This window comes from Macrosteles quadrilineatus, unplaced genomic scaffold (genome assembly GCF_028750875.1).
Source record: "Macrosteles quadrilineatus isolate MER2022 unplaced genomic scaffold, UCM_ALF_1.0 Scaffold_2__2_contigs__length_208266976, whole genome shotgun sequence".
In the NCBI taxonomy this organism is placed as follows: Eukaryota; Metazoa; Arthropoda; class Insecta; order Hemiptera; family Cicadellidae; genus Macrosteles; species Macrosteles quadrilineatus.
The window spans coordinates 116,382,362-116,410,320 of record NW_026542595.1 but is presented as its reverse complement, the minus strand read 5'-3'; the positions used below and the strand labels follow the sequence as shown (position 1 = coordinate 116,410,320).

Below are 27,959 nucleotides of genomic sequence, written 5' to 3'. Positions count from 1 at the left end.
CTCATTCTGTGTGTGACAGCAACAAGACAGGGCGTCTCGTCGTGCCCTGTCGCGCCCCGACCCGCCTGGTTCTGTGTGTGGCCGGCCTTAAAGTAATCATATAACCTATTATAAACTACCATAAGTACTACCTATTATAACTATCATAAGTAATTCATTCATCACAAATTTAGGTAGTAAAGTTGACAAATGAGTAGAATTATTTCAGTTTTTTTAAGCTTTGTTAAAATTTTATATAATTAACAATTGGGGTCTGTTTAATCCATAGATATAATATGGACTATGAATGTATGTAAGTACAAATCGCTCTTGTACAATATTTGTTAACTCCTTTACTAGATAAGTTATTTGCACAATCCCGATGTGTTTTTAGATATAATAATATGTTTCATGTCTATTATGTTTCAAATGGAGTACTTGCATGTTGTCTTGGTTTTAAAACAAGAAAATCTTTTACACAACACCAAAGCAATTTCTACAACTAATAATATCAATGTTGCATACAGTCAATCAAATCCCAACAGCAACTGCCTCCATAATGCTGTCAGCTAAGTATAAGCTACTAAAGACATCTTTAGATCAATTGCATCATAGAGATGCATACAAAGTCAATCACTACAAAGTACAAAATCTGACATAAAATGTCTTGTCTTCTCGTGTAATTGTGTTTGACTTGAAGCAGTGGTTAGACAGCGTTTGACTCAACCATCAATTTGTATTCATGAAACGCTCCTTCAAGCGTTGTTATCGTTGCGTCTGGTTATTCATAGAGAGACCTATTTATATTTGATTTGATTGGAAATTTTAGTTAAATAACCATTTAAAATTTATGAATAAACTATGTTTTAGTCACAAAACAAATAACCATCCAGATTACGGCATGTCTTTGAATAACGTTGAAATTTCAACAATTACAAAAACCTGTTTTATTCAATCAGTTACGTTGAAAAGAGAAAACTTACATACACATACTGTAACATGAAAAAAAAAAACCTTTTAAAGTACAACTTATAATTTTCCCCCCGTAAAATTTTACCTTTTAATGAGATGTGATTGACATAAAAAAACCTTCGTTTCTCCTACTGGTGTTTAACAATCGCAATTTAAAATAATTTATTCCTTATACATGATGTTATGTTACAAGTATTAATCGGTTTACTAAACGACGTAGGGATACTCTTAGTTTGGTAACATCAGCCACCTAAAGCTGGTTAGACTCTTGTTACCGTAAAACACCACTATAGGCAAATCAGCTTAACAATCAAAGCAAAACTGTTCAATTACCAACATCCATTACAGTCACATCAATGTAAAGAAGAAATTGTTTATTTAACACAATTAAGTGTATAACGAAATTTAATATTGGAATAAGCCATTGGGCAACATTACATTTTGTTATATTGATCCAACTTCCTCTGAACATTTCCATCTCATATGATTACTAGTATAATTTAGTAATTTTAGTAATGTTAACTCTTGTCAAAAAACATAAAAACAACTTAATTTTACATTTTGTTTAACTTCTTAACTGATTACATTTTGAAATATTTAAACGTAAATAATTAGGATTATTTTCTAAACAAACGAATGCATTTTAGAATTTATGTAACAAAATACTTAACAAACAATACACTGCTCTAGTCATGCTTTACAAGGCAAGGCGCGGTTTTGTACTCATTAAGCCGATCTCGGCGAAGAAAGAACACAATGCGGTTCTTTGACGGCAAAGAATTGAATCATTTCTTGACGTAATAATGACGTTTTTATCTTCTCACAAGAGAATCAAAGGCCTTCATTGTGTGCAAAATACTTCCATCTCGGAGTCTTTGGTGAATGAGCTTGTTAAAATATAGTTTGGGTTTAGAAATATAATTCTCAATACTAAATTCTTTTCAATGCTCAGGTACGAAGACATTTCATAGGACTTTATGTTAAAAGTAAGATTTAGGTGCATTTAGGTGATTTAGGTTTGTATTGTAATAAGCTTTTAAAAATCATTTTCTTTGATTTCGGTAAATGCCTTGTAAAGTTTGCTACGAGTTAGAAACTAGCAGTTGGACTCAAAGGAGATAAAACGCAACTTTTTATTCAATCTATATTCTATTTTATGACTGTGGTCGAAAATCAAGATTAAAACGTTTTTCATGACTCAGTAAGAATTGTTTCACAGTTTCTCAGTCCCAAACCAACTCCCAAGGTGAGGCCGTCGCTACAAAGGTCGTCTGATTTTGCTTCTTAACGATCCAATAACTACTTCTTCTGATTCGTCAATATTTTACCCAGAAGAAATGCAAAAGTTTTAGTTGCCTGTCTTAGTTTTGTTTACAGTTGTGAGTTAACAAACATGTTTTTATTTTTTAGAAAAGCAACTGTCCATTTAATCGATCTGTGTAGAAATTTTTTCAAAGATAAAACTTATGATGTCTAATAACAAATCATTTAATCCAATTTGTTTCTATAATGTTTAAAATGTTTTCAAAATGGAAAGAAAACGAACAAAATTTTATGGAAATTGAGTTCTACATTTTGGACTTGCGTTTATTGTGCAACTGTGTTCTAATTATCACAGCCTTGCGAGTTATCTTCAAGAAAATTTTGTTTCAATTGTTACGTCTTTTGTTTAATTTATTGAAGTTAACGCCTGTAGATTCATATCACTAACATTAAATAATGATACGTTTTACAGTCGTCAAAACAATATTATTTGAGTGAGTTTTTAAGTTTATGTTCAGTGAACAATATTCAACTAAAATAAATAAAATGCAGATATAATTTTAAAAGCAAGACATTAGTTAACTACATTTTTACAAAACCTAACATGATAAATATAACAACTTTTTGCCAGCACAAAATGAAGGAGAAAGTAAAAGTTTAAGGTTTATGACTTAGTTAATGTTTTGCTGATTATTCTTTTGGCTGAAACATTAAAAGTTTTGGACAAAAGTTTGTAGTCATAAAAGAGTTATGACCGTCGTAAGCCACGGAATTATTGATGAGGTCTTTACAAGGGGTTTACAGCTTTGGGAAGAGTAATTAATCTTTTAATAAGATTTTATTTTTTTATTTTGTTATAAGTCTAAGAAGCGTATTTATTTTCATCTAATAAAAAACCGGATAAATAATTCATTGAAGTGCAAAAACCTTCCAACTAATTGTTTAAACGAAGTTGTAAGATATTTTTATGATCTGGATATGTAAAGTTTAGTGAATTTTTTGTAAATAAGTATATTCCAGCTATTGAACTTAACATAAACTATTTTGCATGTGCTTTTGGTGTTTTATAGTTATATCAAAACGGTATATTAATGAGATATTGTTATTTTATCGTTGGGAGAAAAATTGCTATTACAAAGTTTAAAGGACATCATTCCCATACGCACAAAAATTAATTTTGTTTTTCGTCAAATAGTTAAATGTCAGGGTTAACTCACCTTTAGAATAATCTGGTTTAAGCTAAATTCAAGGCAGCTGAAAAATTGACACTTGTATAGGCTTATAAAACAAATTATTCAAAGGAACACAATTTCAATTATATATCATCTAAATCATATGCATATATTATATACTATTACGGTCCTATTTACCGTTTTATATTTTAAGTACCGAGCCACAAATTTTGGCTTGTAAATCGTTTATGTTATACGAGTGTTTTATTGTATTCAGTTGTTGTACTAAATTCGGTAGATCGTGGTATGAAATAGGATTTAATATAAGTATAACTCTGAAAAAAATGTCCGTAAACATTGTTTTTCAAATTTTATACCACTAATACTGTGAGTGATTTGTCTACAGTTTGTATTTCATATGTTATGCAAGTATTATTTTTAGACTCCTACTTCATAATGTAATAAACCTAGTCATTTAATTACTATTTACATTTGTTTATGTCAAATAACCAGTTACTGTTGTAATTAGAAACTATATCTTACAGCAGCAAACCTGAGTATTTAACTAAATAATTCATATTACGGCAAGTATCAATTCTTTTTGTAAACCTCTGAGAAAATACAAATAAACAAAACATGTTTTTATGAATGAAGGTTTGCTGAAAAGTGTGGTATTTCAATAGTGGAATCAACCAATAACAATGTTTAAAAGCAGCTTCATGAATACAAATTGATGGTTGAGTCAAACGCTGTCTAACCACTACTTCAAGTCAAACACAATTAGATGAGAAGACAAGACAGTCGATGTTGTACTTTGTAGTGATTGACTTTGTATGCATCTCGATGATATGATAAATGATATAACATTACGGTATATAGTCAATGAAATGATTGATCTGAAGATGTGTTTAACAGTTCTCAGTACGCTGATAGACCGTAATAGACATATTTGTATTGATTGACTTTGTATGCACCTCAATGGTTTGACGGATCTAAAAAGATGTTCAGTTGTTCTGAATTTGCTGAAAAATACTGTTCTGTGAATATATTGGTTTAATTATTAACTATCACATACATTATGCTTTATTAACCAACATTTGGGCAATTAATGTCATTGGGTGGGGCTTCGTAAGTTGCATAATATGAGCTTTTGTAGATTTTATTAAAGAAATTAACACACAATTATATTTACATAAACATAAGCAAAATAATTAAATTTAACTTACTACCTGTTATTAATTCTCTAAATACAAATGTTTTACGTTAATAATATATTACAAAATAAATTTCAAACATAAGACTTGACTTTAATATTATTCACCCACCATAGTTTTGTAAAAGGTTAAAATCTGCTTAATAAACAACCTAAGGTCGATGAATATATTGGGATTTATTTACACTCGGGGAATGGATAGTGACGTGTACAAAAACCGATTTAAGAAGCTTCATTAATTATCTCTAGCACAACAGCCATAAATCTCATTGGTTTGTAGTTTTTGTAAGAAAATCGCAACTAAAATATGATTTATCAGACTAAAAATTATATGCTGCCTACAATTTAATTTTAACACCGATATCTTTCGATACTTCAAAGACTATATACTCGTAGACAAGAGATCTAACACATGATTTTACAGTATTTAATTCTAATTCGTTCAGTAAAATCACTAAATATATTTAAAGACAGCTACACGATTCAAAATAAAATATTTGTCTAAGAAATGTCAATGATATGAGCCCGAAAGTCTTATACAAGTTTGAATTCAAAAGACTCTCATTATAAATACGTAGAATACATATATGTATATTAGACATGTCAGATTGGCGTATTGTGAACGGCCTCAATCAGAAAACAAATTTACAGTCGCAAGAGACATGTTGGAAACCTCAGTCCAATCACTACAGTGACTTTGTGAATGTGGCTGTGTTACATATTGTGTTATGTGTATCACATATTGTGTATTGTGTGCAGAGTCTATATATCAGAAAACAAATTTACAGTAGCAAGAGACATGTTGGGAACCTCAGTCCAATCACTACAGTGACTTTGTGAATGTGGTTGTGTTACATATTGTGTATTGTGTGTCACATATTGTGTATTGAGTGCAGAGTCTATATCAGAACACAAATTTACAGTAGCAAGAGACATGTTGGATCCGTCCAATTACTACAGTGACTTTGTGAATGTGGTTGTGTTACATATTGTGCATTGTGTATCACATATTGTGTATTGTGTGCAGTCTATATCAGAAAACAAATTTACAGTCGCAAGAGACATGTTGGATCAGTCCAATTACTACAGTTACTTTGTGAATGTGGTTGTGTTACATATTGTGTATTGTGCATCACATATTGTGTATTGTGTGCAGAGTCTATATCAGAACACAAATATATTTACAATAGATGTTGTAGTTATTTGATTGAAATAACGATCACCATGCTGAAGTACATTTAGACTTGGTACGGGGAGCGAGCTGGTCTAGTGGTAGAGCGCGGGGCTTCGGTGCCCGAGATCCTGGGTTCAAATCCCGCCAATCATTAATAGATTTTATCTCCTCTAGGACTAGCCTGAAGTAACGTGTAAAACAGTTCTGGGCTAGAACTAGCGTCAGACGCTAAGGATATAAAGGTGGGACAGTAAAAAAATACTTGGTACATTTAAATTGAAAATAATATCTACCAACCCTAGTTTGATTGAAGTTTAGTTAAGTTAAATTATAATTTATGTCTGTTAGTAAGCTATGTAGTAACTATGTAGTCTTTGTACAATGATAGAATTCGAGAATGAAAAGAAGTATTGTCGGATCATTAGGAAGCAATCAGGCGATCTTTGTAGCGACAGCCTCGCCTTGGGAGTTGGTTTGGGACTGAGAAACTGGGAAACAATTCTTACTGAGTCATGAAAAAAGTTTTGTGCCTTGATTTTGTAGCATGAAGAAACGGAGTAAAATTGAACTACTATAAAATTTATCGTTTCAATGCCTTATTCTGGTTGGATAGGATAAAATGTAAGTGGTAACTCCTGTTTCTAAGTATGTTGAATTATTTTATTAAAATAATGTTTCAATAAAAAAGGGGTTGGTCTTCAAAACTATTTGAATGCGTTGCTGATTACAGTTTTAAACTATTAGTAACCTAATAAATCACACAGGCCGACCGAGCAGAGTGTTCTCAGCAGATGCTGACTATTAAATGTTTGATGTATATGTTAATAATCATGTGTACGTATTTAATGCTTGAAAACCTCAATACTGTATGTGCGGAGATTGTTAAACTTGACAAAAATCTAAAGAATTCGACAATGTCAATCCGTCCATGGAGGAGATTATAAAATAACGCGACAAAATCAAGATTGAAAATGAATTGAAATAACCTATTTATAGTTATGCATAAAATATAAAAGTTATTTGACACTACACAAACTGAGTTTTATTTGTGCTCATACCCAACGTTAAAAATTCTTAATTGTTTTTTATTTGTAACAAAATTATCAATGTTCCAAAAAACTGTTGTAAGTTAAAATTGTTGAACTATATTTTAACAAGCTTATTCACCAAAGACTCCGGGATGGAAGTATTTTGCTCACAATGAAGGCCTTTGATTCTCTTGTTTGTAGATAAAAACGTCATTACTGCGTCAAGAAATGATTCAATTTTTGCCGTCAAAGAACCGCATTGTGTTCTCTGTTTGGTGATTTTTCCGACATCCACTTAATGAGTACAAACCTCTTTAAAGGTATATAGAACGTGGATAAGTTTGTGCTATTCTTTGTGAGCACTGAATTCTATGTATTTGTGTGGATCTTGATGATGAAATTGACTATGAATAGTGAGGTAGTCATCTCATTGTATTTATAATAAGATCTAGCCAATTTTAATCCTAACAAGACACTAATGCAGTGCTTATTATTGAAATGTAATTCTGCGTTTGGGGTTTTTACACTCGGGTCATAAAATATACTGTAGATTGCGTTAAAATACTTTTTCGGATTGATGTGTAAGAAAAAACGTCATTGAACTCGTACATCATTATACACTATTGACGTCTGAAATTATCGTTTATTTTTGAAAGTGGCTTCTATTTCTTAAAAGACAAACACAAGTTTGCTTCTTGTTCGTGTCTAATGACTATAGTCCTATTTTCATATTACTTAGAAACAGTGATTTTTTTTAACAAGCGTTGAATTACCGTAAATATTTAATTTCTATCAAGATTTTATTGATACTGCATTTTAAGAAGTTTCTAAATATCGATTCTTCAGAATTAACAAAAATTGTTTCAGAACGAATATTAAACCATGAAAATTCAACTAAATTACATTACATTCCAAGTTCCTACTTTTTACAATAACATCAAACGAGGTTTCAAAACTTCTACACGTAAATGACATTGCGATTGCAGATCACCTAAGTTATGTTTCGTCATTTGTTCCCAGTTATGAGAACTCTCATCTGAACGCTTTCCAAAGATATTTCTACATTATTGGCTGTTTGTTTCCTCTTGCCTGTCATCAACACCTTTGCTTTATTAAAAAACTTGAGAATCTCAGCTGGGGAGAAATTGGCAACGCGTGATAATCAATCTTGAGTTGACAATCTATGGAGTTATTAATTTCCATACATTAGTTTCTGAAAAGTGGGAAAACTATTTTACTCCAATTTATTATTAGATTTGCACATTATAGCTAAGGTTTGGGGACAGTTATGCGAAGTAGGCTTTAATATATTATTAACTTTTTAAACGTTAAATACCTGAATGGGTGACATCTAGTTAGTGTATTAATTGCAAGATCGTAATTCTTGTATATTAAAGTATTTGAATAAAAACCGACATCATACAAGTCATATCATAAGTATGTGTATGATTAAGAGCAGACAGTACCTAAGAAACAAATGTTGACAAGTCAAATATAAACTATTCTTTACCAAATACCATTAAAGAAATGCCGTTGAGGGATTAGAAACAAAATAGGGGTTCTTTAAAAAAACTTAAAAAATGTATATAATTCCTAGAATATTCTAGTTGCGTTGAGGGAAAATTAGCTCACAAAGCTTAAAGGATAAATACCACGGAAGTCATTGTTCTTTACGATGAAAGAGATTCATTACTATTAAAGCAATACCTTACCGTTGTAAAACGCCCGCTGCATCTTTGAAAACCTTTGGTGAATTTCATACATTTTTTCATTAGTAATACGAATTAATTATGTTTTTATGACACCTCATAATTGTAATCCAGGGTTCCTCGTTGGCCGCATTCAGCATTACTGCATACATAATCTAACAAGGGCTCCCAGTGGTCGTTTAAAGTAAGGCTTAACAGATTTACTTTACCAGCCACCACGGGGATTCTGATTAGATTGTCTGTCTCCTCTTGCCCTGTGAATGTGTGATGACAATGCTGGCAAGTTGTAGTTTTCACTGTGCTGTGTGAGATTTCGTCTATAATGCCCTTGTTGGTCTCCAATAAGTCCAGCAAGAACAAAGCACAGTCTTGCTGCTCTGTCAGGGTATATGAATTGTTGTTAGGGAGATTTCTTATAACCACTGTATCTAAAACAACCTCAGAGGGAGACACTTTGTAATCATGAAGATGTTGTTTTAACTCAGGACAAATTATGAGTTCTTTATTATCTCTCTGATGTACGGAACAGAAGCATTTGAACTGCAACATCGCATAACATGATACACGATCATTGTTAACATTTAAATTAATTGAGATTTAATCGCAGCTGGTCCTTTTTTTGTTTTGATTTTAATCCCATTTTATTTAAATTAACCAAAATCGTACTTTGAGGGCTTGCCAAGGGTTTATGGGTCAACGCACCGACTTGAGACCCTCAAAAGGCACACCTACACGTTAAGGGCTTTCAAACTACATAAAAATCATTAAATTAAGCCAGTGGTTTCGGCTGTAGGTCCGTCAACATTCAAGGAGAAGGAGAACACGGACAATTTTTGAATTTTCAAACTAGTTTTCTTGGCTCAAACACAAAAGTTTTTTATTTTTTTTTTATTTTTTGTTGAGAATGAGTGCCCCTATCCAGTAGATTAACAATTATTTTAATATCTTTTGTATCTTCAGAGCTATAGACAATCACAACAATTAATATTGCAGAAAATGATGACTATATAATTAAGGGACAAATGAAGTATATAGAGGTTGGATTAAGTCTTAATCGTTACAAGTGGAGAAAAACGCATCTGTAGAGTATTTTTCTACTGCCATGGATATTGATAAAATTAATTTGTTAATTAATTAATGAAACACCTTCCAAATAAATTATCCATGGATTTTACTATTAGGGTAATTCAATAGTGTAAAATGTACGCTACAACGTGAACAATGGTTAGCAGTTGCAGTGAGAATTTACAATATTAAGCGATTTTTGCGACATTACTTTTATCTTACATCACTAACATCTCTTGCGATTGCGTTGTTAACTACTTCGATACAACTGACAATCGACACTGATTTGAAAAATTAGTTGTACACCGGCAATCTATTTGTTAGCATCATAAAAGGCAGACTGTATAAAGTAAAATAGAATAAACATGTATTCCTACCTTATTTTATAACATATTTTTGGTTTTATTTCGCACCTGGATGAAATTATAAATTGCAAATGAGACTCACATTTATTGACACACCTTTTAATACGCACGCTTGCAACAGAACCTTGTTAAACTTCTGTATAACAGTAAAAGTGTACACGTCACTTGGGGCAGTTGGTGAGAACGTGATCTGGTTTTGTCAGTTTTGCCGCCTCGATAGCATGCAAAGCTTCTTGCACTGCAGTCTCTGGAAGTTGATTCTTTTCTTTCTTTTCTTTGAAGTTTTTGATGAAAATTGAGGAAGCTCCTCTAGACACGCTCTCCCCACAGGTCCAGATCGCATGTACACCAGCCTCGGGATTTACATACACCAAGTAATTCATGAATGTATGTGGATCATCTTTCCCATCCTCATCTTTATACATAAATATCTGCTTATATACTCCTTGTTCTGGTTGGGTATACGTAAATTCCGTATCGGCGCGTTGTCTCCTTCGTCTTTGTAACGTTCACTCGAAGTTCCTTTTGACTGTTGAGCGTCGACAATCTCCTGATGACATACAACTTTTTCGTTTTCTCCCTCTTCAAACTCGGAGAACATGTAGCCAGTCCAAGTTCCGCCGTACCATGAGTTGACATCTTCTGGAGAACGGTCGTTCCATAGACTCTCGATGTTGTTGAGATCCTTTTCTACGCAAACTGATTGAATCCCGGTTACACAGATTGATACGACGAAGAGTATCTTGAAAATCATGATAACACGGAGAACGCGAACTTCGGATACTGATAAGAGGAGCACCACAGTGATATTACGGTTAGAAGTTGTTGCGTACTAATACAAGAACCGTGGTAAAACTGACGTGTTCTTTAGTAATGATTGACAGTGCCAACTGTTGAGACCAAAATCAATGTTTGCGAAGCAATTAAGTGTCGACATATATCAAGTTAATTACCCTCCACATGCGTCACTCACTCACTGACTGATCAGGTATACGAAGTCTAACATAATTCTACAAGAGCTAGGCCTCTAAAGTCTTTCACGGTTATAGGTCCTGGTCCTATCACATAATTAAGTTTACTACAAAATTAAAGTCACAAACTAAGAAGGATCTGAATTGAGAAAACCATAAACATCGCACCTATCAACCACATGCTTAAATGAAAGGTCTTGATGTGAAAAGTATAAAAAAGATGGGAATAAATCTTAAGGTCCCATGAAAAATAATTCAAGAATGATCAAAAAATATAATACATTGCTATAAAAATAATTCAAGGGATGTAGAAACTTTCTTGATGCTTCAAATAACTTAAAATATGTTGTACATATAAAACGAATCAATATTATATTTTGTGATACACCTCAAGAAATCAGAAATATAATTGAGGTCCAGAGTCGAAACCTACACATGCAAAACCAAGCCCTTCTTACAGTTTTTTAAGACGTGTTCCAAGTGTCTTCAGTCGCCACAAAGTCTCTCTGATTGCGCTTCCGTCTTGTCTTCACTACTAACGATCTGAGGACCACTTCTTTGACACTTAACTACTTCCTTTACTTCTCCAGAGTTTCAACCAACAAAGTTACCTTGTGTCCCAAGACGTGTTCCAAGTGTCTTCAGTCACCACAAAGTCTCTCTGATTGCGCTTCCGTCTTGTCTTCACTACTAACGATCTGAGGACCACTTCTTTGACACTTGACTACTTCCTTTACTTCTCCAGAGTTTCAACCAACAAAGTTACCTTGTGTCAGTTCCAAGACGTGTTCCAAGTGTCTTCAGTCACCACAAAGTCTCTCTGATTGCGCTTCCGTCTTGTCTTCACTACTAACGATCTGAGGACTACTTCTTTGACACTTAACTACTTCCTTTACTTCTCCAGAGTTTCAACCAACAAAGTTAACTTGTGTCCCAAGACGTGTTCCAAGTGTCTTCAGTCACCACAAAGTCTCTCTGATTGCGCTTCCGTCTAGTCTTCACTACTAACGATCTGAGGACCACTTCTTTAACACTTAACTACTTCCTTTACTTCTCCAGAGTTTCAACCAACAAAGTTACCTTGTGTCAGTCCCAAGACGTGTTCCAAGTGTCTTCAGTCACCACAAAGTCTCTCTGATTGCGCTTCCGTCTTGTCTTCACTACTAACGATCTGAGGACTACTTCTTTGACACTTGACTACTTCCTTTACTTCTTCAGAGTTTCTGAATTGGATTTTCTTCTTATACGATAATGTTTACATACAAATTATATTTTATAGTGAATTTAGCCTTGTAGTTTTAAATTCACCTTTGTTACATTGCATTTTCTAACCACCTGTTCTACGTTACACTCATTCGCAATAATTGTTCTCCCTTAACAATTTTTTTCTGTAAATTTACTTGCGGTGTAAAATTACAAAGAATACAAAATGGTATACGACAAACACTTTTGGTATTTTATATTTATAAGATTAACAGTATTGATAGTAATAACAATAATATAAATTCAATTTATCATTTGCAGGATAATGGTTAGGATATAAATAACAAAAATGTATTTAAAAAAATATATTTGTTTATTGACTACTAGATGTAGTTATTTAACGGTTACATATTTTTCTGGCTTAATGGTTTATGTCGATATGTTCTGTAAACAAGCTACAAATATTATGTAACAACTGAAAAACACATTCAAAATCACAATATCAGCAACGTCCTCGAATGACCACATAGTACCCATACATTTGATAACAGAAACTATGGGTCTTACACATAAACAAATGACGACACTAGGTGAACATATTATTTGGTATTTTTATTTTAACGGAATTGTCTAAAAACGTCTAAAACATAATATGTCAATTTTAATAATTAAAAGAGGGAGTTGTTCAAGTGCTAGACCGCGTGGCTTAGGAGCTTGAGGTTCTGGGTTTAAATCCCGCTAAATCACCAATGAATTTTATTTACCGGTATGTGATAATGTCGCGACCCTCTGGACTAGCCTTAAGATATTTGTAAAACAGTTCTTAGCTTTCATCAACTCTCCCATGTGATATAAAAACTTAATAAAATTATAAGAGGTATAAAATTACCTGAGTACTGCCAGAGTGATCCTGTTGGTCCTTACGGATTTCGCGTTTCGAGGAGCTTAAGTCCTCATCATCAGATCTTGTACAAGAAACACATCTATCACTTTGAAAAGGTCGTCAAAAGTTTAAATATACAACACGGACACATAATAAATAAACCCATTTTACGATTACGGGTAGGCCTACCGAAAAAAACTTGCAATGTCCGACCGCACAGTTGTAGGTTAAAGTCATGACCAAGTAAAAGTAAAAGTAACGTCTTTTGGAAAAGTAGCTAAAATTATAGCTGTAGCTACATTTCATTGTAGCTGTAGTTGTAGCTAACTTAACTACTTTTTCGGAACTGTTCATAACCCACTTAACTCCTGGCTTACGTCATCAACCTGCTACCTGCCCCGACAAAGCCTCTGTACAAAACACCACCTCAAAAGCTACGCCAGATGGATCATATTACAGGATTCCCGGCTTTCAAATTCAACCGCACAACTGTGCGGTCGGACATTGCAAGTTTTTGTCGGTAGGCCTACCCGTAATCGTAAAATGTGTTAATTTATTATGTGTCCGTGTTGTATATTTAAACTTTTGACGACCTTTTCAAAGTGATAGATGTGTTTCTTGTACAAGATCTGATGATGAGGACTTAAGCTCCTCGAAACGCGTAATCCGTAAGGACCAACAGGATCACTCTGGCAGTACTCAGGTAATTTTATACCTCTTATAGTTTGTTCTGTGATCCAGAGACAAAAACAACTCAAAATATTAATAAAATTGGTGATTTTCAGGACCATCTCAACAGAGTTTACTAGTGTATTGTGTTAAACATTAATTGAAACCATTGCAGTAGCATAGCAAACAGCTGATTGATTTATCACTTAACGAAGAATATTGTTATTAGTTGGTAGACCATCTCAACAGATTGCATCACGTTATTTGCTTAAAATTTTTACATTACATGGGAGGTCTATCTAGAACCATAGACACAAAAAATTAAATATAGACCGTTAGCCGTGATGCGGTTACCATAGGTTCTGGCACACACCACTGTGAGCGCCATGTAGTTACGACGTACACGCTAAGTAACTGCACGGCGCTCCCAGCGGTGTGCGCCGGAACCTATGGTAACCATGGTAACCGAAGCACGGCTGACAGTCTATATTTAATTCTTTTTGTCTATGCTAGAACCTAGCGTCTTAGGATTTAAAAGGTGGGATAATACATACAAACAAAAAATAATATACTATTCTGTTCAGTTTCGTCGTTTGTTTATGTTTATGATCCATACTTCTGTTCTAAGATTCGTAACAGTATCTAGTGTGGAAAAAGTTTCACAAATCGGATTTATATTCAACAAGATAAATAAACCTACAATGTTTATTTTTTTATATATAATTTATTAATCGTGCGGAATCATGTAAGGAAGTCGTAAGAGACGACGATGTTGCCGTGTGGATGCGGCGGTTGTCTCGGCAGCCACGGACACCCCTTCTTGTCCCGGAAGGTGAGACAACTCCGCGGAGGAAGTGTGACAAAGCTGAGACTCTCCGCCAACTTGGCGGTGAAGTGGTTGGTGCAGTCCATCCGACAGATGGAGAAACCTTCCTGGAATTGATTTACGTGAAATGATTGGGAGATACACTTTTCAAATCATATAGTTTTTACTGGAGTGAATACATCTTAGCTTCTACAGATTAGAATCCACGGGAGGGACTAAGGCTAACATATCTTGTAGTGTCAGCGTTCGCCGCTAGAACCGCTAAGTTGAAAAAAAATCATTTTTTTATGTTTCGTTATAAAATTAACTTTTTAATTATAAAATATTGTTTTAAAACTATAAAATATTTTTTTTATTTTTAAAATAAAACTGTCATAACATAACCTAACCAACCAGACTTGCTGATAATATAAAAACTGTATAGTCTAAGATAAAAATCTAATTAATGATTACTTATAATTTTTAATTAATTATAAAATTAATTTTAAAATTTAGTATTATAAAATTAAACTGTCATAGCCTAACCTAACCAACCAAACTTGCTGATATGAAAAATTTTAAGTTAGTGCTACCAGCGGGATTCGAACCCGGGACCTCCTGAACACCAAATCGAAACGCTACTAACTACGCAACGAACGCCGCTGAAAACTCATCGTTTCGTTACGGTAATCGTGTTGCCTCAAGAGTATACATTAGCTACTAGAGATATGACGTCACTACACCTTTAGCCTTTGTCCCTCCCGTGTGCCCATTCCCCAATAAACATTTGCCATTACTAGCGAGATCTTTGTATCTTGAAATCACCCTGTTCAAAATCGTGACGAACCCAATCAATCAATTATCGATTATTTAAGATGAGGACGCCACTAGGTGCATTTTTAACCCTAATAGGAGTATGAGTGGCGCGATCTTGTAGTCTTGTTAGTAGTACTAAGGCTGACATGTTCCTTAGACACATATGTTAATTAATAGGCCATACAGCCAATGGCAACTGAGGGACCTACAGTTTACAGTAGAATCCGAACCAAATTGTTGCCTTGTAATTAACGAATTGGTCTAATTATCAGGATAGCACTGTGGCTAGGAGTAGCATTCACATGGACGTTAATCCACACCAGGGAGCATCGCATCCACAATGCATGTCTATAAATATCCACAATTCGTGACCTCCTAGTAGCTGGATTAAAGGACGACGCCAACGTCCCAGTCAACCCAAAAAACGCAAGATATCACTAGTAAGTCACTTAAACTTAAACTATGTAATTGCCGAAACATAGACAGACTTGGACTTGCGAATTCCAGGCTTTATTCACGCCATTAAAAGTTTGAGTGTGTTTTTGGTTTAATCACGCATCACCCATTATCTGGTCGGTTTGTGCAGAAATTCTGCATGATGATAGCTCACTTTTCCGAATAACATATAGGCATATTCTTACTTTAAAATTCTTTAGGGCTTCGCCCCAGAGGCTCTGTAGTTTCCCATGTTAACCTTACGAGTATTCATATTCAAAATAAATAATTAAACATGTTTTTTAGCTATTTCAACTGAACAAATTGGTTCTATACATTCAACACAATCAACTTACATTCATTTCCCCATTCATTTCGACAATCAACACTGAATTGAAAAATAGTTTTACACCGGCAATCTATTTGTGAGCATCATAGAAGGCAGACTGTATAAAATTTAAATATTTTTTTGAAAGTAAATGCCATTTAAAAACGTATATATTCTTGGCATTTTCTTCTTTAAAGCTACTCATTTAGGAGTTACAGCGTGTTAAAACTAAGAAAAAATTACTTGCGGTACATTCTGCGCTATGTAGCTCCTATATGAGTAAGTTTAGAGAGAAAATTCTACATTCTAAAAAGACCTTTAAAAACTTAAAAATATTGATTCCATTATTTCAAAAACGGCAGACAATTTTAAAATAATTAAACTATTTATTTTAAGAATCTAGATGCAATTTTAAGATTTATTAACTCTTAACATTTTCTCTCTAACCTTACTAATTTAGGAGCTACATGGTGCGTAATGTAGACTGCAAGTAATTTTTTCTTAGTTTTAACACGCTGCAACTCTTAAATGAGTCGATTTAGAGAAAAACTTCCAGGAATAAAAACGTTTTTAAATGGCATTTACTTTCTAAACAAATCATAACATATAGGGTCTTCCTTAAGAAAAATCAAAGTTGGCAGCAATATTCGAAAAATGACAGCTTAAATTATTTTTTCAACTTGACCAAAATTTTTAAAATAAAAAATCCAAGGCAGTTACAATTTTTTAATTTGTTTATATCCCTTATAACTTTCGAATAAAACAGCTGGCACACTTATATCAATCACCCTGTATATTCTACTTAACAAATTTTTTGTTTTATTTCGCACCTGATAGTTGAAATGATAAATTGCATTTAATAAGACACAAATGTATTGACACACCATTTAATACGCACGCTTACAACAGAACCTTGTTAAACTTCTGTATAATAGTAAAAGTGTATCCGTCACTTGGGTCGGTCCGGGCAGTCGGTTCGAATTACTGTAGGTTTTGGCAGTTTTGCCTCCTCGATGGCAGCCAAAGCTTCATCGATTTGAGACTGTGGAACACTTTCCTTATTGAAGTTTTTGATGAAAATGGAGATATTTCCTTTACGCAAAGTATCCCCGCAGGTCCAGAACGCTTGTACGCCATCCTTTAGATACACCAAGTAATTCTTGAATGTATGCGGAACGTCTGTTCCATCCTTACGTTTATACACAAACGTCTGCTCATAAACTCCTTGTTCCGACTGGGTAAACGTAAATTCCATATCGTTGCTGTATTTTGGGTCATCGTCACGTATGATTGAAGTTCCTTTTGACCTTAGAACGTCAACAATCTCCTTATGACATATCAATTTGTCATTATCTCCTGGTCTAGTCTCGGAGATCATGTAGCCAGTCCAAGTTCCGTCATACCATGAGTGGACGTTTTCTGGAGAACGGCCGTTCCATAGACTCTTGATGTTGTTGAGATCCTTTTCTTCGCAAACTGATTGAATCCCGGTTACACAGATTGATACGACAAAGAGTATCTTGAAAATCATCTTAGAGTGAACGCGAACGTCGGATACCTGACGAGACAAAAGTGCCACTACGGTTAGAAGTTGTCACGTATACAAGAACCGTGGTAAAACTGACGTGTTCACATAGTAATTGGCAGTTCCAACTGTTGAGGCCAAAATAAATGTTAGCGAAGCAATTAAGTGTCGGCATATATCAATTTAATTATACAGCTGCATGTGTAACTCAATGATCGGGTGTACGAATTCTAAAATAATTCTACAAGAGGCCTATGAAGTTTTTTACAATTATAGGTCCTGGTCCTATCCAATATTAATTTACTACATAATTAAAGGATACAAACTAAGGGTCTGAATTGAGAAAACCATATATCGCACACCTATCAACCGCATACTTGAACGGTCTTGATGTGAAAACTATAAAAAATAAATATAGGAATAACTCTTTAGAGTCGATTAAATATCATTCAAGAATGATCAAATCATTAGAAAAGTTATAAATTATATACTAAAAAGAATTCAGGGGATGGACAAACTATTCTGATGTTTTAAATAACTCTAATATTTTCTACCCATAAAACGAATCAGTATTGGATTTTGTGAAACACGTAAAGGAATCAGAAATATAATTAAGGTCTAGAATCGAAGGATCGTAGGCTACCCAAAATTCAAATCGAACTAAACACTTAAACAACAAACACACTTTAGTAGTTGTCAAGGGTGAGCATTAATTGTGCCAACTACTCCAGGGAGCCACACGATACGTTCCTTAACAAAGTAGCGGCCCTCTTTAACTGTGTAATTGAGTAGGTTATGTTAGGTTAGGATAGGTGAGGTCAGGTTAGGATATAGGTTAGGTTAGGTTAGCTTAGGATAGGATAAGATAGGTTAGGATAGGTTAGGTTAGGTTAGCTTAGGATAGGATAGGTTAGGATAGGATAGAATAGGATAGGATAGGTTAGGTTAGGTAAGGATGACACATAAACAAATTACTTCTGCCCGCAACCCACCCCTAAGTGGCTTGGGCTTGGCGCAATTAAGGAACTCGTTTGCGCAATTGCACGACTGTTGTCCAACCTACCTTCTTGCCGAGGAGTTTGCTCTCTGATACGATCACTTTGCCCAAGCCTTTGTTCCTCCCGGTAGCTGACGTTGCCAGGTACGATATCTCCCAGAGACCTTTGACCTTGAAGCACTCGTAGAGGTTGTGGCTGTCAGACATGTCAGCCCAGAAGTGAAGCAGACGCTTGGTCTTGGGGCAACACGTGTTGCAATCTGTACGAAAATACATTGTATCATGATTATATAATGTTTTGTGAACCATTAATATACAAATATCAAAATACATATCAACTATTAGGCCCGAAAAACATGTTCGAAATTCGTTAATAGTAAATTTGTTCGCAGTCTTTTTAAAATTCTAGAATTGATTATTCAAAGAATATCTAAAGCTTTAGGTCCATCAATAGATGAACCTAAGTATAACGTCTAAAGAGTAGTTTAAGCCCAACAATTATAAGGTTACCGGATTGATCCTGAGAAAAGTCAGTATTTTTTTCATGATTCGAAACTGGACCCAGCTGTTCCTGATCATCGGACTTTAAAATAAAAGATTTTGGCTAGTAATGCAGCTACACAGAAAATCTCACTCCATCATACACTTAACCTTCACTCATATTCGGGTTAAAATACGCACCTAGGTGGCGTCCCCGTTTCAATTAATAATAAAAATAATCATGCACAGAAAACATAAAAAATAAAGATGTTGATGAGAACCTTGAATCACTAATTCTATAAATTACTTTCTATACATAATTTTAATTAGAATGTTATCCCATGATAGCATGATTTGTTTTTTTACTGTAGTTGTTTGTAGAGGGGATTTTCTACTTCATAAAAAGTTACCTTCGTTATCTTTTATGTTTTTACATCGGTGTGATTATAGTGGAGACCGAGTGTCGAACTAGTGAGTCGCACCACATGCAGCGTAATTTACTTAATGATCGGTATAATTTGAACCGTTTAGAACAGATGTTTGGCGAAAACACTAGGCCTTGTGGTTTGAAAACGTTGAAAACCTTATTCGCAATTGGAACAATAAATAGCTAAGTTGAGACATTTAGTATCAAGTGGTAAGTTGGTTAGTACGAACCTCAAGAAAAACGAATTCCTCAATAAGATGATTTTTTTAAAAGTATCATAAATGTCAATACGAAAAACGCTTCTATACAACGTAGTTATTAGGTTAAAAACATCCATAGACGAATTTGTTTGTGACATTAGCCAGGACTACTTAACTTCTATAACCTCTATACACAAAACCTCTACAAGACGAATTCCCCATGATCTTATCCTACATAGTACGTAGTTTTCAAAACAGAAGCTTGTCTCAACGTGAAACCCCCACCCATCCCTCTTTAATTCATCTATAAGAATAAACCTCTACTAGTGTACCTGTTGCTCGAATTCGAGCAATTGCGAAGCATTACAGGCGACTCACGAAGGTTATGGAAATACTCACGATCTACGCAACAGTTAGATATAATCAAAATCTTTTGTAAATATCTTATCTTTTCTCAAAAAGCTGATCTTGTTTTTTAGTGTTTCTAAAAATTTTTCCTTCTCATAGCCGCATTAGGTTGTCTATAATAACGATTATAAATGAAAACAAAACATTATTTCTTTTCTTCTACTTGGTTGTGTTCTATGACTTTTTCTATGTTTCCATTGTTTGCAAATCGGTTATTTCAATGATTGCTCAAGAAATGTAGCATATTGTTAATTCAGTTTAATTTTTAGCCTATATCAAATTGTCCAGGATTTCTAGATTGTTTCCATTGCAATAATTTCACCAACCCAAGTTTCGTCTACAGATGCAATACGCCAAAGAATATCACCTACGTACAATCTCCAAAAGTGGTAAAAAAAGGCAGAAACCAAGCCATGCAATAGATTATAAGTTAACTCCATAAGAAATAATTTTAAGAGTTACTGTGATATTAGGATTTTCCACTGATTTGGTAATCGACATTATATTGCAAAACATGACACGATGCAGAATAAAATCGATTTTAAAATAAGAAAACCCATTGCAAATACTGTACTTCATTTTGAAAAATTCAATAAATCACAATTTAAATATTTACAGCTGTTTCATTAAAAAGTAGTGTAGAATTATGCATATGGTATACAAATTTGAAGAGGCGACTTTAAAGGCTTCTGGGGCAGATCCCCAAGGGAATTTGCCTCGTTCCTCTTTTGATTGCTCATCTATAGACCAAGACCTTTCTTTAGAGACCCCTACCAAGTTTCTACGCCCAGCCGTTCTCTCAAATTAGCTGGAACAAAAACCCAGTTTTTCCTCCATAAGAATAACATGGGATGGGAATTCAAAGGCCACTGGGGCAGAGCCCCAAGGGAATTTGCCACGTTTCTCTTTTGATGGCTCATCTACAGACCAAGACCTTTCTTTAGACACTTCTACCGAGTTTCTACGCCCAGCCGTTCTCTCAATTTAGCTATGACAAAGAAAAACAGTTTCAAATTAATATATAGATAAGACGAATAAATACAGTATTAACCCTCGAAAAAACTAACCTCTTAATTAGGAATACCTCGATAATACGAATTTCCCCCTGACAGTGCTATTGTAAGTTTGAATCCAACTAAGTACGTAATGCCACAAAGACAACAGACGAACTAAAGGCAAAGGTTAACATATAATCAAGAAACTGAAGCAGTAAAAAGCAAAGTGCAATGCAGGAATAATAGCAGCAATCTCATAAACACACAAACCCCGACCTACTCTGTGGTAATGAGTTCAGAAGAGGTTTTAAGGACGAGATTAAGCAAAAATGAGAGTAGTTTTAATTAAACGGGGTATGAAGGGTTTCAAATCGTCACGTTGATAACTTGAATGTAATAGTAAATGTGGGAGTGTTTGAGCTATGGGGAATAACTTTAAGTATAGATATCATTGTGGGTAGTTCATCGTTGTAGGTATATACTGTATTTATTAATCATTACGTTATACAAATTACATCAATAAAAAAATATTAGTTTTTCTTTTCCGATTCGGTACAGCTTTTCTACCCGGCCGATTTTCATAGTTTTAGTCTTAAATAAAATGTAAGAACACACAGATATGCCATCAAGCGTTCTAATTACAGTATCCTAGATGTTTTGATTTAAGAACCTTCAGTGAAATACTAGGTTTTATTTGAGCTATTGATTATTAAGATCGGACGTACCTGAAGCACGCTGCTGAATGACGAATAAACAATAATTATAATTAGGCTACTTAAGAACATATTTTCAATCATTGATACGTAACTTGGATGTGGCGAAATCAAAGAAGACTTAAGTTAAACTAGCTGCCAAGAAGAAAATGATTTATTATGTACCAAAAATAATTTAAAGATAGACATTGCGTACGGAACGCAGTACTTAGTTAAAACTGAACAAACACGTTCATTTTAAGAGATGAGACTAAATATGAAAAAGACGAAAAATGGATCATTTGTAAATTGTCTTCTCCCGTTGCTACAGGATTTTCAGTGCGTCAAAAAAACCACTTAGGTTCCCTGTGAATATCACTGCTGTGTCCATAAACTGGTCTGGTATATTTATCTGGGCTAATCTGGTAGATAATATTTGCTGTAATGGTTTTTATATTTTGATATGTAATTAAATGGTTTATTTGCTAAAACTTGTTAGTTTTTCATTTTTTCCCTAGGTACAACACCCCACATTCCAAGGCAAAACATGCAGTTGTACGTTGAGCCAACTTTCATTTCTCTGGTATTTTGTACCTGAGAAAAGAAAAATATTTGTTTTCAAATTGTCCCAAGGTACAATACTTTCCCATAAAAATTTGATCTGCTTCTTAATGTTGAGGAACTAATTGTCTAAAGCGAAATATTTTAACTTACAAAAACGTTAATAGAATCTACTGTTGAAAAATACCATTCTTATAGCCTAATATTAATTCCAGTTAACTTTTTTAACAATCATTTTGTTGAAGCTGTGATATAATACAGTGTATGATATTATAAGCTGAATGTGAATTAAAGTTGAGTGCTAAATGTAGTGGTTAGTCTTTAAAAGCTTATTTACTGACGAAGATTAAGGGTTTAAGATTAGCTAGATTCAGTTCCGAACCATCAAAATGTCACCTTCCTTAGGTTTGAGCGGGCAACCTCCTGATTATAACAAAGCTTATATAACTATAGTCTGTACGGTAGAACCTGTCTCCTGAACCTGTCTTCCAGAGCCCCGGCATAAATCGTTGGCCCCAGGAAGACGTAGGGTCAGGATACAGGTTCCATCTCACAGAGTATACTAAGCTACCTAGATAGTGGAATAATTTTTCCTTAGGAAAACACTTCACTCGAAAATAATTAAATCTCTCAACACTCGTTTGGTCATAATAGCTTCATAGCTGTGTCAGAATTGAAGTCTACACTGTATCAATTTATCAATTGTTTCCACTGAACTAGAATACAACTTGAGGTAGTATTGACACGGTAACTCAGCGACACTGTAATTTTGTTGGTACCAACTAGGGGAGTCAGCTGTAGGGTCATGGCCTTATATATGTACAGTCCCACAAACCCCTCTAGGCACGCGGACTTTGAGGGATTAACGACGCTTCCTCCAACGCACGCGCACTCGCCAGCAGGGCCCTACGGCGCGTGAACCATGTGTGTGTGTGTAGTTGTGTCTCAGTGTGTGAGTGAGGGATGTAATCCCTTAGAGTCCTTCGCCTGCCTCGCGGACAGAAGTTCAAAAATCTAGCAAGTACAATGCACTCCCCTAGTACAAATGGAGGCCAACGTCTAGCAATTCCCTCAATCAGTGAATTGTATTTTTCCTCAATACAAAGTGACATCTTACCTGCGAATGTCCTTGTCTTATCAGAGCTGCCGGGACTAGTGGAGCAGCACACAGCTGCTGAGAGGATCTCACAGTCTTCGTTAACCAGTTTGACGACGTGTCCGTTGATCAGCTGGTGTTTCAAGTAGCGCTGAAGATCACAGGTGTCGTCTATCTGGAAGGTGTTCACTATGGGTTCCTCCCTGGCGAAGGTCGATTCCAGGAAGTCCAAGGTCTCGTCTGTTTCCTCATTCCCCTTGTGGACTTGGAGCGAGAGGCCGTGGAGGCCGTCGGCAGGTCGCTGGGAAAAAACTCGAGGTTAAGTTTAGTACTAAAAATAAGATTCTAGTTAGTTTATGTGTATTTGGAAAACTTTGGCTAAAGTTTACATGGAAATGTATTATAAAGAATGGGTTTGAAATATTTAACAATATTGTATGCTATCTCTTAAAAAACATCACATCGTTAACGTGACTCAAATCAGTACACATTTTAGGTTTAACATAGTATAAAATTGAGAAAATCCACTTCCAAAAGAGCAGTAAAGGAAGTAGTTAAGTGTCAAAGAAGTGGTCCTCAGATCGTTAGTAGTGAAGACAAGACGGAAGCGCAATCAGAGAGACTTAGTGGTGACTGAAGACACTTGGAACACGTCTTGGGACACAAGGTAACTTTGTTGGTTGAAACTCTGGAGAAGTAAAGGAAGTAGTTAAGTGTCAAAGAAGTGGTCCTCAGACCGTTAGTAGTGAAGACAAGACGGAAGCGCAATCAGAGAGACTTTGTGGTGACTGAAGACACTTGGAACACGTATTGGGACTGACACAAGGTAACTTAGTTGGTTAAAATACTACTGAGAGTGGCCAGAGAGAATAATCAACAGTTTCAGAAAACTAACACCATGCTAATACGTACATTCTCCACCTGTTTTATCGTGATTTGCCCATAAAACGGTTGAGGGCCGTAGAACAGATAAGTATGGTTCAAATAACCTCTTACAGAACATTAAACAAAGTAAAAACGTTTTATATCAGAGACTCGACAAGAGACTGATCGAATGAGTGATAAATGCTGTAGGATTAAAATTAAGACATCTTAGGTATCTATTATTATAGGCTATTGTAAAAGAATACAATATGTGCCATAACTTAGTTAAATTTTAGCTTACCGTGAATGATCGGGTCACTGGTCGACAAATATGGTTTCGTACCATTGAAAATACTGTCCTAACTAACATTTTGGAATTTTGAATTTTCAAAAGATTTCACTTAGAATTTTTTAAATTCGGATGTTTATTACCAAGTTATGTTGCTAGGTGACATGTTGTATGCATTTTTAAGAGTAAAGACTAAAATAGAAATAACACATTTTTTACGTTTTCTCTAGCTTTAAGTGGAAGTTCGAAAGCTGCTGATTCATCCCATAAATGTACGCATAACTTATTCTTAGACCTAAGAGTTTTTTGGCTTCTTTTTTTCAACCAGTAATTAATTATTGATCCTAACAAGTAACAATATTACTTGAATAAAATAATATGAATAGTAATTAGTGGGATTGGCATTCAATAACAAATTTAGTGTAACTGTATCATTTTAATTTGATGATTCAGTTTAAACGTGAAACTGAACTTATGAATTGGATGAATGTATACAGATCACTATAAATTATATGGTTATAATTTTATGAAATTAATTTGTAATATTAAAAAAATATGATTACCACTAAACATTAATCAAACTTATTCCAGGATATTATTCTATTATCATCATATCATCATACATCGTAAAATTATTTGTAAACAAATTAAATGTGTTTAAAAATTCATAAGAATTTACTGTATTACAAAATAAATTCAAAAATGCAATCATTATATTTCACATACTTATTATATTATAATCTTAATACGTTTACAACTAAACATTAGTAACAATCAAAAACATTCATACCCCTTTCTAAACATTTAAAAATGCCACTGACGTGAAAGAAATTCTGGAAATAAACGCGGCAAAATGACAAGAAGTGGCGGGAACGGGATCTAATTGACAATTGGTCGACAGTTTGTGGAACCGAACCTAACTCGATCAGCTGTAGCAGTCATTAGCTTAACCAATGTTACGTTTGTACGTAAACTCCACACTAGCTCCCCTAACGGGCTGTTAGGGACTTAACAACAATGTGTGCTCAAAGCTTTGTGTTTGTTACTCTTTTGTCAACAGTCTCATTGAATATAACATTAATTACTTTACAGTTTAAGTTTTATCGATTGATTGTTAGTATTGGTAATTTTAAGATGAATAATTATCACGTACACATAAAAGTGTTGTAAATTTATTTAACAAATTATATTCCTTCAAGTAAGTTATTATTATTTTTTTTTTTGTAAACGCATTTTTGTTTCTTTTCTGTTATAGTAGTTTTCTTACTACAGTTGCAATGTGTTTGGTTTAAGTAATCGAATTTATTTTTGTGGAGAACGGAGCGAAGAAATTAATGGTGATAGTCATTCTTACCCTAGAAACACATCTTTATTTTTTAGTTTATTAGCTTTCTGAACCGATATGTGCAACTTTATTATGGTCCTTGGTTTAAAGTTCATTGTCGAAGCATATATTTGTGTTCTACTCTCTTTAATCCATTCCAACTTATGTTGGGCGTTTGTGTATTTGTTTTGTGTTAGTTAAGTTTTTTTCACCTGAAGACGGGATCAGATTCCAGATCCCGAAACGTTGTGTATTGATTTTACTATTGTGATGGAAAATCTCAGCAATAAATATTTGACCATTATTATGGTATACCAGTCTACCTTTGGTCACTGGAAAGATTTTACCCCGACCTACTTCACTATAAGTAGTTCACCATACTCGTACAAGACAACTTTCTCTCAAAGATTTACTTAGTCAGTAATGCACTTATAAAAACACCACATATTTGGTTATGTCCCACCTTCACATCCTAAGACGCTAGTTCTAGCCCGGAACTGTTTTACACATTACTTCAGGCTAGTTCTAGAGGGTTGCGGCATTATCACATAGATAAAATACATTGGTGATTGGTTGGATTTGAACCTGGTACCTCGGGAACCGAAGCCCCGCGCTCAATCCCTAGACCACTACAATACTTGGAAACATTACTATTGGATCCATTACAATGATAATAAAATATTCTATTACTACTTTTAAATCAATGGCATAACCTTTGTTCCATAAAAGCACCTTTACAAAAAAGTGCATAAATGCAATATGATACGAATTCTAAAAAATAATATTCTTTTGGTGTAATAATTCTCGCACAAAACGAAAGCAGTAAGTCAACGTCATAGACTCACAATATGCTGGTGATATTACTTCAGCGAACATTTCTCAGACCGAGACATAAGTCTATTACAATACGTCACGTTCGGTTCTTGATATTTAGATCGTGATCTGAATCACTTAGTGTTAGACTCAAGAATGTGTATTTATAAAAATATGGAGTGTAAATACAATAATTTGAATTGTATATGTGCATATCGTAGATTCCTTATACTTTTCTATTTCTGTTATAGAATGCCACTGTAATGCTATTGGCACTGAAGGTTAGGTATAGAAAACGCTTTATGTATTCTTGTTAGGATTTATCTAATCTAAAATAAACAAACGTATCCCAAGCATTTACAAAATATTCGTATGTTTTATGGGAGTTTCTTAAGTTTTTTTTTAGACTTTCGATACTTTTTAAAAATTAGCTCATCTGATAAAGGCCTAAGATAAACTAAGATGAACTAACATAAAGTGACAACTAACCTTGCACAAAAAAGTTCAATATTGTTGTGTAAGTTTTTTTTTTCAAATGTATATTTTATAATTTGTCTAACACCCCTGTGGACACTCTTAAGAACGCCGAGTCATTTATAAATTCATTTAAAGCTTATTATTTCACTTCCTTTGCCTTAAAGCTTCAGACAATGCATTGAATGCCTACTCATTTAATAGAAAGCCTGCATTTTATACTTTGCCTAAAAGCTTCAGGCAATGCATTAAATGCCTACTCATTTAATAGAATGCCTGCATTGTAGCATTGCCTAAAACCTTCAAGCAATGCATTGAATGCCTACTCATTTAATAGAATGCCTGCATTGTATACTTTGCCTAAAAGCTTCAGGCAATGCATTGAATGCCTACTCATTTAATAGAAAGCCTGCATTTTATACTTTGCCTAAAGGCTTCATGCAATGCATTGAATGCCTACTCATTTAATAGAATTCCTGCATTGCATACTTTGCCTAAAAGCTTCAGGCAATGCACTGAATGCCTTCTCATTTAATAGAAAGCCTGCATTGTATACTTTGCCTAAAAGCTTCAGGCAATGCATTGTATGCCTACTCATTTAATAGAAAGCCTGCATTGTATACTTTGCCTAAAAGCTTCAGGCAATGCATTGAATGCCTACTCATTTAATAGAAAGCCTGCATTGTACACTTTGCCTAAAAGCTTCAGGCAATGCATTGAATGCCTACTCATTTAATAGAATACCTGCATTGTATACTTTGCCT

The 27,959-nt window shown here is 34.3% G+C and overlaps 1 protein-coding gene across 1 annotated transcript; it reads right to left on the bottom strand.

Annotated features, from left to right (window-relative positions):
• Positions 1 to 14,405: 14,405 nt before the first annotated feature.
• LOC128987474 (uncharacterized) lies at positions 14,406 to 24,733 on the bottom strand. Its single transcript, XM_054408335.1, has 4 exons — positions 24,597 to 24,733; positions 23,453 to 23,732; positions 18,639 to 18,832; positions 14,406 to 14,599 (listed from the first exon to the last, which is right to left on the bottom strand). Exons 1-4 carry the CDS (start codon positions 24,663 to 24,665, stop codon positions 14,408 to 14,410), a joined length of 735 nt encoding a protein of 244 aa, XP_054264310.1. The 5' UTR covers positions 24,666 to 24,733; the 3' UTR covers positions 14,406 to 14,407.
• Between the last annotated feature and the right edge of the window lie 3,226 nt (positions 24,734 to 27,959).

Excerpts from the sequence above, each read along its gene's own strand:
- LOC128987474 (XM_054408335.1), bottom strand. The coding sequence starts at position 24,665 with ATGTTAGTTAGGACAGTATTTTCAATGGTACGAAACCATATTTGTCGA. Across the intron at positions 23,733-24,596 it reads CAGTGACCCGATCATTCACG|CGACCTGCCGACGGCCTCCA; the intron begins GTAAGCTAAAAT and ends GTTTTTTCCCAG. Across the intron at positions 14,600-18,638 it reads GCAAACTCCTCGGCAAGAAG|GAAGGTTTCTCCATCTGTCG; the intron begins GTAGGTTGGACA and ends AATCAATTCCAG.